The sequence below is a fragment of the Carassius carassius genome, chromosome 7, assembly GCF_963082965.1.
Source record: "Carassius carassius chromosome 7, fCarCar2.1, whole genome shotgun sequence".
NCBI classification, from domain to species: domain Eukaryota; kingdom Metazoa; phylum Chordata; class Actinopteri; order Cypriniformes; family Cyprinidae; genus Carassius; species Carassius carassius.
In genome coordinates this window covers 39,326,082-39,345,315 of record NC_081761.1, presented here as the reverse complement: position 1 = coordinate 39,345,315, position 19,234 = coordinate 39,326,082, and the positions used below count along the sequence as shown (strand labels likewise).

The 19,234-nt window shown below is 37.5% G+C and overlaps 1 protein-coding gene and 1 pseudogene across 1 annotated transcript; both read left to right on the top strand.

Annotated features, from left to right (window-relative positions):
* Nucleotides 1–621: 621 nt before the first annotated feature.
* Nucleotides 622–10,623, top strand: LOC132144333 (protein NLRC3-like). Its single transcript, XM_059555109.1, has 2 exons — nucleotides 622–914; nucleotides 8,807–10,623. The coding sequence occupies exons 1-2, from the start codon at nucleotides 638–640 to the stop codon at nucleotides 10,621–10,623; spliced, it is 2,094 nt and encodes a 697-aa protein (XP_059411092.1). The 5' UTR covers nucleotides 622–637.
* Nucleotides 10,624–11,154: 531 nt separating this feature from the next.
* On the top strand, nucleotides 11,155–13,987 carry LOC132144332 (NACHT, LRR and PYD domains-containing protein 1 homolog; annotated as a pseudogene).
* Nucleotides 13,988–19,234: the final 5,247 nt, after the last annotated feature.

Sequence of the window (19,234 nt, the reverse complement as noted above, 5' to 3'; positions counted from 1 at the left end):
TAAAAGCTCATTATCATCAAATGTTTCCAAAATGTTTACGTTCTGAGGCAGATTGCCAGCATCAGCCATTTTAGGAATAATTTGTGGCTTGGTCTAGTGACTTAGTCCTCTTCACTATTCCTAATGCTTCACAGATTTAGTGCTAAAATGCTTTGTGAAATACTCTAAGAGCAACAATTTAGGAGTCCTTAATTTAGGACTGACACGCCCGTTATTTTTAAGATATTCTCCTAAATCGGCGAGTTATGAGCTACTTTTAGCCTTAAGATGTTTTGTGAATACGGGCCCAGACCTACAGTATATAGATTCAAAAGTGTCTTCTATTAGTTTATATTAATAGACTATCAGACAGTATTGAGGCATTGTATATATATTTCTTTTTTTTTTTCTTTTTCCAGTTTTCTGTAATTGAATTTTGTTATGTCTTTATAAATACATACATTCTCTTTTTTATTTTCTTTTGTACAGGATCAAGCCTTATACTTCCTTCTGTCTTCCTAACTTTGTGTGACTCTCGTGAGTTACTGAGTGAATCCTGAGCTGAACATTGGAAAGGGAATGCAGACGTTTGAGTGTTAAGGAGTAAAACTACTTCAGATCTTGTTCTTGTCCTGCAGAAGTGAATCATTGAAGTACAATGGCATCTGTCAAAGAGCTGCTTGTGAACTCACTGAATGAACTGGTAAAAGATGATCTGAAGAAGTTTCAGTGGTACTTGAACGATCATAAACCGCAGGGTATTCCAAAATCTGAAATGGAGAATGCAGATGTTTTAGATACAGTGGACAAGATGGTGGAGCGTTTTGGAGCAGAAGAAGCTGTGAAGATCACGGTCAACCTTCTGAGGGAGATGAATCAGAACATTTTGGCTAAAGTGATAGAGAACAAAAAGACTGAAGGTAACCTGAGTGACTGTTTCCAAGTATTAAGGTTTGACTTCAACTCTGCTCTTGCTCTGCTGATGTGTTTGTGTGGGTTGTAAGCAGAGCCGGCCAAGCCACTAAGCGACCCTTGCAATTGCAAAGGGCCCCGTAGCCAGCAGACGGCCCCCTAGAGTCACTCTAAAAATAATTGTTTCTGCAAGTATTCTCGTAAACACAGTCGGTTATGGTTTAAGTGAACGTTTACAGTGGCCTGCTGCTCAGAGAAATTTGCTGTACCGGATAAATGTCTGTCTCTCTCTCTCTGTAAAATAGACGACGTTAAAGGGGGTGTGTTTCAAGATACGCAATGGAGTAGACCAAACTAAACAGGGAGGGAGGGCAAAACACTCATGCAATCCAAACATATCGGCCACGGCCGCGCAATCGACTCACTCATCCAGATGGCCAGTCCGCCCCTGAGCGCAACTGCTCGAGCGCTTTGGAAAGAAAGTGTGTGTGTGTGTGTGTGTGTGAACTCATTGGGCGCGTTGACACCATAGACAGTAAAAGAAATACAGCGACCCCATTGGATTCAATGGAGACAAGTGAAGTCGTTATCTCTTTATTCCTGGGACAACTATGCCATCGGAAAGGGTGTGTGTCTGCCACGGGCTGTCCACAGGCTGCGCTCCAGACTGACCACACATCGTGACATGTTACATTTCTTAAATAAAAATTGAAAAAAGAAATTATCGCGGCCGAAAAAATTATCGAGCTCATTTTTTTATAGTGCGATTAATTGATTTATCAAATATCACGACAGGCCTACTATTTACATCATTAAATTAAAGTTTACGGAAACTCGTTTTTCCTCGTCAATCATTCTCCATTCATAAACGTTATTCAAAAAGGGCGCGTCTCGTGCAAGGTAAAACTCTCTCCAATATATCATATTATATATTTACATTATAATGCTTGATCTCTAGATAAAAGGCTGTGGATTTGCATAAAATGACTTTATTTTGTGTATTTGTATTTTATGTTTGTTGCTGTTTTTAAACGACTCGCTACCGTCTGCCTGTTAGATCACACACATCACAAGGACTATGAATCGGCATCAAACGCACAATAACTGGAATTTAAAACTGTGAAGAAACATATGATCAATAAACTGTTGAACAGATATACATTAGGATTTGTGCGCTCGACATTTCTTCGCTTTGTGCCATGAACTTTTAAATGCCCACTTGAGCAGCGCTGCACACTGTGACTCCATGTTGCTTTGAGCACATCATTCTGCACAAATATGGATTTTAATAGTTCTATTGAAATATTCCCTAATTCTTATTATTGTTACTATTAATCTTGTTTGTGGTGTTTTAAATGTTATTGTTAATTTTTTTTTATTTGAAAAATTCCAACATTTAAATATTTTATTTATTATTATATATAATATTTTATTTAAATGTTATTCTATTTGCTCGATTTCATTTAAATTATATATAGGCTGTTGTTTGTGCCTCTTAAACTCTGGTGTCAATTAAAAATGTTTCTTTGAAGGTCAGTGAAAATCACTTTATCAGTCTTCTTATTCAGCAAGTTCATCAGTGTGTGTTCGTTGCACTGCACTGCCATTCAGCTCAGTGGTATCATAATTTTCCTTTTAGACATCAAACATGGAACTCAACTCAAGAACTCAAGGTCTTTTATTGTCATTCTGTACATGTTGCCACATAAGAACAAAATACTTACTCAGGACCAGCAGCGTAAAAAAGATAATTAACATACAGCATACATAGAATAATTTAAACATAATTTAATTTTTTTTTCAATTACATAGTAGATATAATATGTACAGTATAGTTATAAGGTAGTCATTGCTTTTCTTTAGGCCTTACTTAAAACGGTCAAAGGGGCCTCCAACCGAATTTTGCTTAGGGCCCCCAAAGGTCTAGGGCCGGCTCTGGTTGTAAGTAATTGAGGAAGCAGAAAAAAAAAATGCTTATTTTATTGATTGCAATAAAAAGAAGATTATGTAAACATAAAATAAAATTAGACGGTGTCTATACCAGATGTGACAATTGTTGTCATGCACCTCCCACAGACCCATATTTCATAAAAAGAATTAGAAACTACTAGATAATGAGCACCTTTTTTAATACAAACATTAAGCTTGTTGTCATAGCTTGCTTGCAGGTAAATTTTATTTTACTAATTTTGCTGAACAAATTTCAATGATCCTTTGGATCTCTAAGATTTGTAAATACAGTTTACTGCAGAGCAACTGTTTTTGTCTGTGTGAAAAACACAGTTATGGAAAATTAAATGATTCCATCTCCTCCTGAAACTCCAGAAAGAAGTCTACTGTGACTATTTCACTCAGATAATCCAGATAATGTTCTCAGAACTTTGGCTAACGTTCTGGCAAGTTTCTCTTAAAGTTCTCTCAAAGTAACATTAATGGAACGTTGGATCAATATTATCTGTTCCGCTGTAATGTTCTCAAAAGGTTATTGATACATTGTTTGTAAAAGTTTTTTTTTTTTTTTTAAACGTCCTCATCATGCTGGGAGAAAATATTCCTCTAAGCATTTAAACCAACTTCAAATGAATAAGGGTTGTGTGTGCAGTTTTAAATGAACATGGGAAAGTTTTATAGGCTGTCCTGTATTATTCCTAACTTGTCCCTTAAAGGGGTCATATGATGCCTTTTTATATCATTATTTTTATGTATTTGGGATAATAGAATATGTTGACATGCATTAATGTTCAAAAAACACATTATTTTTCAAACACTTTACATTATTGTAGGTCCTCTATGCCCTGCCTCTCTCAAACATGTTGTTTTCTACAAAGTCCCTCCTTCTGACAAGCACTCATGTAACGCCCCTTTCCACAATCGTGAGCTACATCTTTCAAAATCTGGCGGGCTGGACGAGTGAACGCTGGCACAATTAGCTTTGTTTGTCTGTGCCTGGCTTTTTCTACTGCTTGTTCACCTGCTAGCGATGGGTTTGCTTCAGTACTCAGCCTCTGACCTGCTCTGACTGTGACAAAACCTCACTCAATCTCGGTCTGTTCAACATCTGCTCACTGACAGGCAAGAGACATCTTATCCAGGATATTATCTCCAATCGTAAGTTAGACTTTCTTTGTTTAACAGATACATGGCAACATCCCAACGACTTGTTTCAGCTGAATGAATCCACTCCTAGAGGGTTTGGCCGGGGAGGAGGTCTTGCGATAATTTACCGCGAGAAGTGTAAAGTCTCACTGGTGTCTGTGCCTGTCTCCAGCTCGTTTGAATCTGCCGTTTGAATGTTGTATGGCCCCACTCCAACCATCATTGCTACTGTCTACCGCCCCTCTAAACTGATTAGTGAATTTTTAAATGATTATGCTGCTTTCCTCACCCATTTATCCTCTCTCTCGCCGAACATAATACTGCTGGGCGATTTCATTATCCACATGGACAATATCAATCTGCCTCTCACCAAAGACTTCACCTCATGCCTTGACAGTTTTGGATGTCAGCAACATATTACTTTTTCAACACACTGTAAAGGACATATTCTGGACTTAATCTCCTGCTCCGGTGTCACCCCTTCTGATCTTACAGCTGATGAACTCCCCATAACTGACCACTTTCTCCTCTCATTCACTGTGAAACTCACTCTAGCCATATCTGAAATACCACGCCTTATTTCATTTCGGAATAAAAAGAATATCTACCCCACCACTTTCACTTCAAGTATTCACTCCTTCTGCCTCTCTGACATTCACAATCTATCCACCCCTGACGATCTCGTCTCTCATTACAACACTGGACTCCACAATATTCTTAATTCCCTTGCTCTGTTAAAAACTAAAACTGTTTATTTTTCCATCTCTGCCCCTTGGTTCGTCTCTGATCTTCGTCTCATGAAAGCCAAAGGTCGGCAACTTGAACGTCTTTACAGAAAAACTGGTCTCACTATTCACAAAGAAATGTACAATAACCATATCTTACATTATAGAGACTCAATTGCTAGCACCAAAACCCACTATTACTCTAGTTTAATCACTGCCAATAAAGGAAACTCAAAGTCACTGTTTTCCCTACTTAACAACATCACCCAACCCAAGGACTTTCTCCCCCCTAAATTGTATACAACCTCCTTCTTCAACTCAATTATGTCCTTCTTTACTGAAAAAATTAAAAACATCCACCAGCACCTTGGAACAATCCATCACCTAACAATCTTAGCTGACTTTCAACCATTTACTTACTCTTTCTCCTCCTTCCAGCTCCCCGCTATTTTAGAAATTACAGAACTCATCCAGAAAACCAAGCCATCTACTAGTCAACTTGATCCCCTCCCCACACAACTTGCTAAAGTCTGCCTTCCTTTCCTGGTCCCCCTCATTTTTGCTATCATTCACTCCTCTCTCACCATTGGAACTGTCCCTACATCCTTCAAAACTGCTGCCATTACCCCAATTTTAAAAAAAACCTTGTGCCGCCCCCTCCGGCTTCAATAACTTATGTCCTACAGTATATCCAATCTACCCTTCATCTCCAAAATCCTTGAAAAAACAGTTGCCTCTCAACTCCATTCTCACCTATCACATAATAACCCGTATGAACAGTTCCAGTCTGGTTTCCGGCCACTCCATAGCACTGAAACAGCACTTATGAAAATCACCAACGACCTTCTTATGGCAGCTGATTCTGGACTCCACACCATCCTCATTCTCCTCGACCTAAGTGCAGCCTTTGATACCATCTGTGACACCACCCTCCTCAACAGGCTTCCATCAGCTTCACCCACACTCCGTTAGAATAGTTCACATCTTATCTCTCCGGCTGCACTCAGTTTGTTCAGCTAAAGTCTTTTAAATCCATTCCCTCCTCCGTCGCTACAGGTGTGCCCCAGGGCTCTGTCCTGGGGCCCCTACTTTTCATCATTTACCTCCTTCCACTCTGCAATATCTTCCGCAAATTTAACATTCACTTTCACTGTTATGCTGGTGACACCCAGCTCTACCTCTCCACTAAACCCTCATCCACTCTCCCGCCCACTTCTCTTATTGATTGCATCTCTGAAATAAAAACCTGGTTCACCCAAAACTTCCTCAAATTAAACAGTAATAAAACAGAGGTTCTCCTCATTGGCACCAAATCCACTCTATCCAAAACCGATAGTTTTTCTCTCACTTTTGATAACTCCTCCGTTTCACCATCCCCCCAGGTTAAGAGTCTGGGTGTCATCCTCAACAGCACACTACCATTTCAATCCTACATCAATACCATTACCCAGTCTGCCTACTTCCACCTACGAAACATCAATTGCCTCGGCCCCTCCCTTACCCCTCACACTGCTGCCATCCTTGTCCACAGTCTAGTCACTTCCTGTCTGGATGATTGTAATTCTCTCCTCTTTGGCCTCCCTCACAAATCTCTCCATAAACTTAAACTGGTCCAGAACTAAGCTGCCCGCATCATAACTAGAACAACCTCCATTCAACACATCACTTCTGTCCTTCAACAGCTCCACTGGCTCCCGGTCCAGTTCCGCATCCAATTCAAAATCCTTCTGTTTACATTCAAGGCCATACACAATCTTGCCCCCCCCCCCCCCATATTTGTATGATCTCCTCCAGGTTCCCACTCCCTCCCATTCCCTCAGATCCTCTTCCTCCATACACCTCCATACTCCTGCCTGTCCCCTCTGCCCGTCTCACCACCATGGGGAGCAGAGCATTCAGTCGCTCTGCTCTACGTCTCTGGAATTAATTAGCACCCTAACTTAGAAACATTAATTCATTCCCCCATTTTAAATCGCAACTCAAAACACATCTGTTCAAAACTGCCTATTCCATTTGATGTCAATTGTTCTACCGTTTTCTGTTGTTTTTTCCTGACTAATAATGTTTCAACACACGCAATGCTGAAAACTCTACATTTGAACATTCAATAGCAAATACTTAAACTAATAACAAAACATACTTCCAGTAGCTGATTCAGAAGTGCCAGATTGTTGTAGCAAAGTCAGAATGACCTCCTCTACTAGGTTCACAAAACGGTTGTCCATAAAATGCGTTGTTGTTCTGTTGTAAGTAATCTTAAAGATCCCTAAATGCATCTGCTTTCGGAAGGCCAAATAAAATGTGTTTGCTTTCTCCTAGATACACACACATCTCCCTGACATGACTGCTTCAACACTAACCGTGTTACTGAAACCACGCCTTCTTTCTTTGCATCAACATTTGGGCGTCATTATGCAGATATTTTCACATAGTGACATAGAGATGTGGGGGTGTGTTTAAATGAGGTGTTTTAGGGAGGTGTGGCAGAGTCTTAACTTTGGTAAAGAATATGTCTTTGAATTTGAGACTTCAGTCTTTGCAACATTTCAAATGATACAATTAAATGTATGTAATGCTTATGCAAGTGTTTTCGAATGAAACACTTACAAAAAAAATCATCTCATATTGTCAAATGTATTTGATGAATGTTCCCATAACGTGTGAGAAAACATTCTTTGAATGTCCTTTAAATATTATTGATCACTAACTTTCTGGCTTAAAAATGGCATAAGGTTAGATGTTACGCAGCAGAATCCCCTGTTTAATAAACACAGCTTAGTATTCATATGTGTGTTCATAAAACACTTATGCGGCATCAGAAGAAGACGTTAGAGGACATTAATGAAGTCATTTGATCTGCATTATCATCTTTTTCTATAAGTGCACAAATGATCTTAAAACACATCATTGCATTTACTGAAAGAGAAACAAATCAACAAAAGTGCCAAGAGCCCAAATTAAAAAAACTAAACTAAGCATTGATCACCATGATGTTAATGAAATATTTTCAACCAAATAGCAGTTTCTAAACCAGTAAGTCAATCTGTTTAGTTATGTATGAAGCTGGTGATGGTTTATGGAGATGATTAACCATCCTCTGCTGAGATCTTCAGAGATTTCATGTCTTCTTTTATTACAGTTGATTTCATCCATGGCTGTAGATGGAAATCAGTTTCTGTTCTTGTTGTTTCTCCATGCTTCAGTGGTTCTGCTTCTTCACAGCAGGTGTTTGAATGTTTGAAAGAATGTTTTGGGAACGTCATACTAAGCTTAACATAATGTTCATTTTTATGAACATTTTTATGTTATTGTAATGTCACAAATCAACATTCCTAGAAGGTTTAGATGTTAATAATGTTGAAAGAACGCTTCTGAAACATTATACTTAAAAAGGATCCTTTAACATCAAGAAAACATTGGTCATTTTAATGTTTAAAAAAAGTTCTTAGAAGATAAATTTGTTTGCGGTGATGCTGTCAATCATTAATCATGATTTCATCAAATAACTAACTAAAACCATATTTATTAGAAAAATGAACCTACATAAGGATGATAAGAATTGTATATTTTAAATAATTTTGTATATTTTAAGAAATTGTATCTTTTACGTTTACTCGTGATCCATTTATTTACATAGTTTATGATTTACTGCAGCTAGCCTGCAGATAGCGATAGAAATGTTTTGGCTTTACATTTTATGTTGAGTTTTCCTCTCTCTCCTACACACACACACATGCACACACACATATTTGCAAATAAATGTTGGTATCATAAATTTGGGGTGTGGAGGAAAGCCTTGTATGGAGATGGTTTGGGCTTGCAAATTACTAATCACCAACATGAAACCATTCATTAAAATACTCCAAATTCATTAGCATTAGAACAAGCTTATGAAAAAAATTCAGTTTTCACTTTATTTTTATGGTCCATTTAACGCATTCTGTTTAGCGTTAACAGAATGCTCAAAAGGGACCAGCAGGATAAAGTGTTACCCAAATTCATTCTTTTTATGTAATAATTTGGATGCTTTTTATGTAATCATTTATGTAATAATCACCCCCCCCACCCCATTTTTCTCAAAGGTTCAACTGCAGACAGTAAAACTGATCTTCATGATTACAGAAAGATCAGCTTCAAACTGAAGAAGAAATTACAACAGGACTACAGGCAGATACTGGTTGGTAGTTCACAAACAGGTCATCAGAAATATCTGAGTGATATTTACACTGATCTATATGTGGTGAAGAATGAGACTGGAGGAATAGTGACTGAACAAGAGGTGAGACAGACTGAACAGAACATCCACCAAATGAATGTGAAGGACACCACAGTCTTGAGCAATGACCTGTTCAAAGTCCAATATGATACTGGTCGAAGAAACCGAAAAGTGCTGACGATGGGAATCGCAGGGGTGGGAAAGACAGTCTCTGTTAATAAATTCATTCTTGACTGGGCTGATGGAAAAGAAAATCAGGACATAGTCTTCATATTTCCTCTTCCATTCCGTAGACTGAACATTATTACAAAAAAGTACAGTCTCATGGGACTGCTTAACAAATGCTTCTTTAGTGGTCCTGAAGAACTGCCCTCTCTTCCTAAAGATGACGGTAAGTTCATGTTTATCTTTGATGGGCTGGATGAATGTCGCTTCCCATTGAAGTTTAAAGAGGACTACAGATTAACAGATGTGCATAAAAAAACAACAGTGAGTAAGATAGTTACAAGTCTGATTGAGAGACATCTGGTTCCTTCTTCTCTTGTCTGGATCACATCCAGACCAGCAGTAATTGGTCGGTTACCTCGAGACTACATTGATCAGATGACAGAGGTGCGAGGATTCAATGATGAGCAAAAAGAGCAATATTTCATCAAAAATAGCCCTCCTGAGCTTGCTGGAAGCATCATCCGTCACATCAGGAAATCCAGGAGTCTGTACATAATGTGCCACATCCCTGTCTTCTGCTGGATCTCTCTCACTGTTCTTCAGCCTCTGCTTGCTGTAGAGAGCAATGACAAAACACCCACAACTCTCACAGAGATGTATACAAGCTTCTTACTCTCTCAGAAGCAACATATGGAAACAAAGTACTGCGATGATCCTGGACCTAAGCCCAAAGCCAGTTGTTTTGATCAGGTTATTCTGAAGCTTGGGAAACTGGCATTTAAACAGCTGCTGAAAGGAAATCTGATTTTCTACAAAGAAGATCTTGAGGAGTGTGGACTAGATGTCAGTGAAGGGTCAGTGTACTTTGGGTTTTGCACTCAGATATTTCAGGAGGAAAAAGCTGTGTCAGAGAGAAAAGTTTATAGCTTCATTCATCTCAGCATCCAGGAGTTCCTCGCTGCTCTCTACGTGTTTTTCAAACACAAACATGCAGGAAAACAAAACTTCCTTAATTCTTGGAGAGAAATGCTGATGTTGAAACCTAACAACTTCAGAAACCCCAAAAAATCATTATATGACCTTCATAAGTCTGCTATCAACAAGGCTTTACAGAGCAAGACTAGACACCTGGAGCTATTCCTTTGGTTTCTCTTGGGTCTCTCACTGGAGTCCAATCAGAGTGACCTGAAGGAGCTTCTGCCAGAACTGGAACTGAAAACAGAGAATGTCAAAGACACTGCTGACTATATTGAACAGACAATAGAGATGCAGAAATCAGTGGAGAGGATTGTAAACCTATTTCCCTGTCTAGTTGAACTGAAAGATGACTTTGGAGAGGACCTCCTGAAAAATGTGAGCTCAGGAAATCTTTCAGCACAGAATCTCTCTTCTGCTCAGTGGCCGGCTCTGCTGTTTATGCTGCTGATATCAGAAGAAACTCATGAGAGGTCTGAACTGCAGCAGTTCAACAGATCTGATGAAGCACAGAAGTTGTCATTGACTGCAAATCCTAGAACAGCAGTGTAAGATTAAGCTTTTGAATCAGTTATATGCAATATTGATTATACTTCAATTTAAAATCACAGTCTATCTATTTTCAAACATAATTTTGTGATGAAAAGCTTTATTAACATTGTCCATTACTCCAATCTTAACATGCTCCTTTGTAAAGTTTAAAAAACAGCACTTATTTTAAATAGAAATGTGTAGTGGTATCATATTTCTTTATAAATAGAAACAAATGTATGTTTCCAATTGATATTTTTAACTGTAACACATCAACAGCCCCTATTAAACATGCAGTCATTACACGGAAATTACCCTTTGATATTTCAAATATTTGTTTAAATCGGTTCTAGCAATTTTCTAGGATAGGAAGTTGTACTTTTCCAGCTAATCATCATGACCTTCACTTTCGAATACTGATCGATTCAATCAGTAATTCCTTTAGAAAGATGAACACAGCAAAATTCCCCGTGTCAAATGAACACTGCTGGGTGTCTATATGTGTCCACACTACAGAGTGTTAAAAGTAACACTGAAGCAGTGTTCAAATTAATGAGGTAATCAAGAGATTTATAGAGTGATGATTGCCCATTATTAAAGACAACTGATATTAACAAGATGCATTCCCAATGAAGAAAATATTTTTAAGTCACCATTATAGAGGTCAGTGTTTACTTTAGTTGGGCTCTTAAATGGTGACTTTTTGACGTTACATTTTGTTTTGCTGCTGTATCTGAATTATAACAGCCAGACAAGCTGAGATCATCAGATGTTGGTGGTTGTGATTTGGCATAATCATTATGTATTACTGAGTGTGAAAAACATGAAAGCTTTAATTTTCAGTGTAATCTTTTGATGAAACTGTTGTTTTTTAGACACACAGGCATCAAGAATCAGTGTAAGAATAAATCAAAACTCCATGGCCCCAATCATGCAATTCTTTCTATTTTTTTTTATTTTTTTATTTTTATGTCATAATTGAGCTACAGCAGGAAAATATAATTTATCATTAAAAAGTCAACGGTCAAGAGCCAAACTAAAGTAAACCTGACCACTATAATGGTAAGTTATAAATAATAATTTTCTTCCGCAGTAATTCTGCTTTTTAACATCAGGGGTCCTTAATAATGGACTATCATCACTCTATAAATCTTTTAATTACCTCATTAAATTTAATACTTCTTCAGTGTTACTTTTAACACTCTGTAGTGTGGTTATATATAGACACCCAGCAGTGTTAATTTTACAGTGGGAATTTTGCTGTTTAGTAACAAATGACTCATTGCTCTCCAATGTGGCATCAGCATGGGATCATGTGCACCAGAAGAAAAATAAAACTGTCACGACTATTCTGATTACACACAGGCGAGTACCCACTAGTACAGTGAAAGAGATGATCAGTTTAAACTTCGCTGGGAGTTTTGGGTATTAAACATCCTTATGGGAAAAGCACAAGCTAGATATTCTCTTGTTTTCTATTCATTTTAAATTTAAGCATAAATAATTCGTGTATGTGCATCTGCATTATTTTCTCTGTGACATCATCATAAGCAGACTTATTTAGTGTTATTAACATGCAGTAGCAGCTTAGTTTTTATACTTTTTACCACTTTTTACATATAATAAACTGTACAGTACATGGCAGTAAGCCCTACTACCTGTGATGACTGTAATTACAATCAACAGGAAATATAAAGTTCAAATTTGTGTTTGTGTGTTTGTAGTGTGGATAATGGAGGACAAATCTTGATGACAGCAGGACTTCGAAAGTGTAGGTCTACAAAGCTTTATGCTCAACCTCACCTACATGTAATGGTTTTTGTGCTATAGATGTATCTCTCTTTTTATTTTCAGATTCCTATGATCTCACAATGGATCCAAACACAGCACACAGTCAATCCATACACAAACCACACACAAATAACCATGATACACAAATCACCGGGTGCGTAAATTACACTGTTTGTCCAGAAAGTGACTAATAGTTAAATTCAATATCTGAAATAATGTGATGTTATCTATCATTATAATTCTATATTCTATAATTCTATCTATATTTAAGTTAGTTGGAATGCTTAGATTGTCTGGACCTAATTTATAAATGTATTTTTAATTTTGTACCCTGTTTGTAAATCAAAAATATCTCACTTTTCCATTCTGTCTTCAGATTCTCAAACTTCAAATCTTCTGGGCTCAGTATTGACCCTCTGCTTAAGTGTCAGTCTTGTGTTCATATAGCTGATCCAGATCAGTGGGATCAGATTGAGCCGTCACTCTGTACAGATGAAGGAGTGTCAAAGTTCAAGGTCAGCACTCAACCAGGCCTTACGAGTGTGTCAGGACCAGGATGAGATGGGTCTGTGATTGTGACGTCACGCTTCAGTATCACACTGTAGACGGTCAGTTTTTCAACACAGAGCTGAAGATGCTGCAGTGCAACCGAATCGCTCCAGTGATGGACGTGACAGTGATCTCAGGGAAACTGGAGGAAGTTCATCTGCCACATTACGCCTGTTTAGGAGAGTCTGAAGCTTCCCTCAGAGATGCTGTGAAAGTCCTCAGCGTAGAAGATGAAGGATCATATGTAGAACCTGTGCAGTTGACACGATTCCATGCTAAGATTGTACAACCATCCTTCTCTCGTAAAACATTAATTATAAGTTGGAAAAAACAATGGGACGAACACTGCGATCTTCTTCTCTACATGAGCTCTGAATCTCCTCTGATTCTACATGTCTACTTTTTTCCATTTGATGCTCGTGCAAAAGAAAAAGTTGAGAAGATTGAAAAATCTAGTTATTTGGTCTTACATCCCAGACCTGACAGACCGCTTCGGATGAATACGCCACACAATCTTTATGTTCCTGGTGCCAATGTCCATCCCAAAGAAGGGATCACACTCAGAAGAGAAATGGATCCAAACTTCTTCAAGATCAAGACACGTCTGGAGAACGATCTTCAAATGAATCTTATCAGAGAGGAGGACAAGAAGATTGTCTGGACTGCTTTAATTGAGAAAGATGAACTCGATCAGAATCATCCACGGAGAGTCGAGTCACGTCTGAAGAGTGAGACAGAGAAAGCAAGATATTTTGATGACCACTGGCCAGATCTCATTCAGGGAGTTACAAATGTCCAGATCATTGCAGATAAACTGCTTCAGAAGAAACTAATCCACGCAGAACAATATTCCGAAATCAAAGGGAATCAATCCATTCAGGATGGCATGAGAATGATCTGTGACCTTATACGTAAGCATGACGACACAATGAAAGCTAAACTCATCTCAATTCTTCAGGAAGAGAAGCTTTACCACTTTTGAACATTGGTCTGTTTCTACACTTTGAGCTCTGGGAGCATCTCAGACTAAAGAATACTCTAGTGAGGATGCAAGAAGATACTGAATTATGTAAACTAATGAACATATACTTAATAATAATAAGTCATAATAGCATTACAAATCGGTAATTGTTTTTTTTGGGGGGGGGGGGGGGGGTTGTCTAAGTAAAGGGACATCTAAGTACAGAAAATGTGAAATGAGTTCAGTGTATACCCACATTTATACTTATATTTTTCTTAATTCTATTTCAGACTTGGTGAATTCCTGGTTTACATTTTTTTTTCTTGGTAAAACATTAGCCATAAACTATAAAAGTTTGCATTTTACCCAAAATGCCACTGTAACAACACAAAGTTTGGTGAACAGCAATCAGGGAACAACATTAATTATTTTCTTGTGACTTTCTGAAATATAGAATAATCATGTTACTTTCCTTCTGTCTAATAAAGGTTTCTAATGAAGGGTAAATAAGATTCCATTCAATATTTTTGTTGTTTAAGAATGTAACATTTGGGGGGGGGGTGCATATTTCCTTGCATTAAAATTTTCTGAATAGTAGAATAATGTGCAATAATATAAGAATGTAGTGGCTGTCTAAATATTATGTTGGTGGGATGATGTTTTTAATCTATGTATGATTAATCTGTCCCTATACCATGGACATCGGAACCATTGTATATGGGTGGGACAAGACCCTCCCATTTTTTAAGACCAATGATATTGGACCCACTCACTCTTAATATCCATTCACTTCAAATTCAGTCCATATGTCTGTTCACTTTTCAGAGAGCCATCAAGCAAATCCATTCCACTTGAGGAATGCCCTAATAAATTAAACTCCATTCCGTGTTTTAACTACAGCCTTGACCATGCTGCTGCTTCCTCACTAAACCCTAAAATGTCCTTTTAGTCCTGTGCTTGGAATCTTTCAATCTACACTCTCAGAAAATAAAGTACATAATTGTACCTTTAGGGGTACAATAGCTTGTTGCTGAGGACCTGATTTGTACCTTAAGAGACCAGTTTTGTACCTGTGATGACAATTTTGTACCTTTATTTAACAGTACAAAAACACCCTTCAAAAAGGGTGAAAAAAGGGTATATGACACACACGCTAAAATTTACTAAATCCTTTTCATTTTAAAAACAATGTCTAACTATAACATAGAAATGATCATCTACACCGTAAAATCTCCAGTGTTAATTTAACACTCTGAGTGTGGAGTCTGTGGACTCATATAAACTCTGAAGCAGTGTTAAAAGTAACACTGAAGCAGAGTTGAAGTTAATGAGATAATTAAGAAGTTAATTGAGTTATGATTGAGCATAATTGAAGATACCTGATGTTAACAAGCAGGTTCGCCAAACGAGAAAATCACAATTTGTGTGTCACCATTATAGTGGTCAGTGTTTGCTTTAGTTGGGATCTTGGCTTGTGGCTTTTTACTTTTAAAATTTGTTTTGCAAGTCAAGAGCAAAAGTCATTGGGTGGTGATGATTATGTTTTAATTTAATTGTTGTTTTGTCCTGATTTGCTGAACTCATTTACAGTGTTTTCTCTAAATACTTCTCCATTATTTATTGTAACAGCTTTGATTCCACAGTGAAAGCTTCTGCATTTTCTAATCATTTTGTAGCCATCTCTTACAAGTGATTCTGATTTTTTTTTAATTAAAGAGTGTTTATTTTAGGCACACACAGATAACAAGAATCAGTGCATGAATCTCAACAACGGTGACAAACAGCATATCCAGATAAACAGATCTACTCTGAACATCACAAAACTAGATACTAAAAATTCACATAAAAACAGCAAAAATAAAATATAGTTAGAATAAGAAGTTAAAAAGACCGTTCAGCTCATAATTTAATCATGCCGCAATGCATGATGGGAGCCATGGATGTGTTTTTATTGGCTACAACATGCTTTTTTGATGGTCACCGTTGTTGTTATGCTTACGCTGATGTCTTGTCTTGATGTCTGTGTGTCTAAACCAAAGAATGTTTTTCTTTATGTAGAATTAACTTTTAAAAACGTGTCATATTGTGCCAAAAATGATGGACTGCTATCTTTTTTTTCCACTTAATTTATGTATACATTAATTAAACCTGAACTCACTCATTCAGGTCCCTCCATGACAATTAGTCCAAACCACAATCAATAGCACACATGATTGCCTTTGCTCTGGTCTGTATGTTATAACTCAGTTACCACAGCCCACAAAGTCTAAAGTAAATAACTGAAGGTTCAAGATCCCAACTAAAGCAAACACTGACCACTATAATGGTGACACACAAATTGTGATTTTCTCGTTTGGTGATTCTGCTTGTTAACATCAGGTGTCTTCAATAATGGTCAATCATAACTCAATTAACTTCTTAATTATCTCATTAATTTCAACTCTGCTTCAGTGTTAATTTTAACACTGCTTCAGAGTTTATATTAATCCAAAGACTCCACACTCAGAGTGTTAAATTAACACTGGGGATTTTGCTGTGTACTAAGTGAGTGTAATTTGCCTGAAAATCCATTTCATCTCCTGGTTTCAGCATAGTCCTTTTTTTAACAGCCTTGACACAGCATGCATGAAAGTGACGCTCACCGGACACAGAATTCAACATCATATTTTTTGAAGGACCTCCTTGGTTGAAAGCTCTGTAAGAACCAGAGGTGGGAAGTTCAGGGGCCAGAGAGTACTTGGGACTTGGGATTTGACTCAAGGCTCGTTTGTGACTTGGAAGGAATGACTTGGTTCCTCCTCTGATGAAATCATCTGCTGAGCTCATGGATGGAGCCAAAACATGGCAGGACTTTTACTCTTTGGCCCCTGGACTACCCAAATCTGGTAAGAACCATGCGTAACCATGCTATGACTTTGTCTCCGCCAAAAGACAGAAACAGAAGAAACCGGACGTTCTTTTAAATTGAGATTCAAGCATGAGATTCAGGGCTGGCTCTACAAATTGTACCTTAACCTTTAAAAGAAACGGTACATATATGTACTTTTTAATGTTTGGGAACATACATGTACCTTGAGGTCCAATAATAAGCCCTATGGGGTACGTTAGTGTAGATTGTACCTTGGGGGACAGAAATAAACTCCATCTGTACCCCTATTTCTGACAGTGTAGGTGCCCCTAAATCGTGATTGCAACCAAGGTGGTCTACCCCGTTAACCCCATTCCCTGAACCAAAACCTTGAACCGAGGTGAGTATGAATACAGTCCTTAAGTTGAGCGTTATTGATCACAAGTGGAGGTGATTAGAGGTCTGAGAAGAGTGATTCGAGAGAGTCAGAGAGAATTTTTTCAATTCAAATATATAATATGACAATTGATAAAAAGTGGTAAAATGTTCACACATTTTTTTACAGTCTAGGTTCATTTCTTCTATTTGACCAGCAGACGAGAGCAGAGAAAGATAGACATAATCCAAATAATTTGATGCTTATTTAAAGCAGAATACTCATTCGGTCACTCATTCACTAATCCCTATATAGTGTACGACAGTTGAGTGGACTATATCCGGTGTGTGTCTAGGCATAGGTAGGCTAGGCAGTCATCTAGGGCTCCACCGGCTGAAGGGGCGCCAGAAAGCGCTTGTACTGGCACTACTGTACATTGCTATATTTTAGCAGGGTTGTGCTAAAGAGTGGCAAGATCACCCTGAAATTGGACTGCCGCCCCCACTGGATCCCCAAACATCATTGGGCTAGAGTACTGTCAAACTGATGATGTCTGTAAGGCACTGGATCAGAGTGCTGTCAATTGCTGATTGATTGCAAAGTTTGCATTTGCGGCACTCATCAACGCCGTTAGATCAATGCTTTGGCAAGAAAAGGTTTTTATTTTTTTATTTTTTTTTATTTTTTTTGCAATAAAACAAATTTCAAATGGCAATTTAAAATATTGATACTGTAAATAAAGTTTACAAAATCAGTATACAAGTATTTGTTTGTTTAGACAGTATTTGTGGCAGTTGATAAATCATTTTGCAAGATTTCTCCAGAAGGTCTGCGTTTTTGGACCAATGCATCGTTAAAGGATCAGTTTGTCATGTAATATTCTCATATAAACTAGAACAGCCAGTAAAAAAATATTGGTATTATTGTGGGAGTGGAGGTTTATGGGGGTCCTTGTCTGGAACTAGCATCTCTCTACAATTAAATTTATCCTGGGTACTTATTGTGTTTTCATCAGCTCTTTATAAGCCTTTTGTGATGGTTATTTTAAGGTGTGCATAAATTCTATTAACAAACTATGAGGTTTTTTTTCCAACAACACTGATTTCATTTTCTCATCAGTGTCCTTTAAACCATTTGCTTCAAAATACTGTTTGGGCCTTTCCAAATAGGCGTCAAACTGTTCCTCACTTTGGTCAAAGTGGAAGGCAAGGCATATCAACCAGAACACAGTTCATGCACATAGCTCTCTTCCAACAAGCTGGTTATCTAAATCAGGTGTATTAAACAAGACAGACAAGCAAAATATGCAGAGCACGAGCACTGGAATTGAAAACTGCTGACATATAGCTTACATCCACTCTATACCCGGTGAATGTTCGATCAGACCCCATTCTACACTATCAGCTGTCGGAAGTTGGAAATTCCCTAAAACTAACAAAATGTTCTTGCAATCTAAACAGCAAAAACACTTGCTCTTTTGGTGAACAAACACCAATGAGCACCAGATGTATGAGTGTTAAGAACTGTCATTAAAGTAGCTATGTAATATGTTCAATTGCTTTGTCCTGGCTTCATATTGCTACCTGAAATTACAAGTAAATGTCTATGTTTTTATTAACAAGACAATGAGAAATGAGAGGTCAGAAAAAATATGGGACTAAATTAACTTATAAAGTAACTCTATAAACTTGCATATATATACACATACACACACACACACATGATGTACAATTTGGACTTTTGTTTACAAATAAATGCGAATATCTGGGTTTATAAATGTACAAGTTGTTGATTTGCCATATTAAGTGTTGTATTTATAAGGAAACTTTTCAGTTTATGAGCTGTTGAGCTGAACTCCTCATTTATTGTTTCTTATGTCTAATGTGGAAAAAATATACAGCAGCACATAATGCCTTTAATTGCTACAATTTATTGAAGATCATTTTTTATTTGTTTCCGTTGTAAATTTTAAAAAGTAACCCAAAACATAAATAAATAATAATTAATGATGTGTTACACAGTTTACAGAGAAAAGGAAACCTTTAAACCTTAATTTGATTGATTTGTATTTTATTTTTGAGAAACACTGTAATGTTTCTTCGAATGT

Bases quoted from the DNA above. Each gene is read 5' to 3' on its own strand.
- LOC132144333 (XM_059555109.1), top strand. From the start codon at position 638: ATGGCATCTGTCAAAGAGCTGCTTGTGAACTCACTGAATGAACTGGTA. The intron at 915-8,806 runs GTTTCCAAGTAT...GTTCAACTGCAG, and splicing joins TGAAGGTAACCTGAGTGACT to ACAGTAAAACTGATCTTCAT.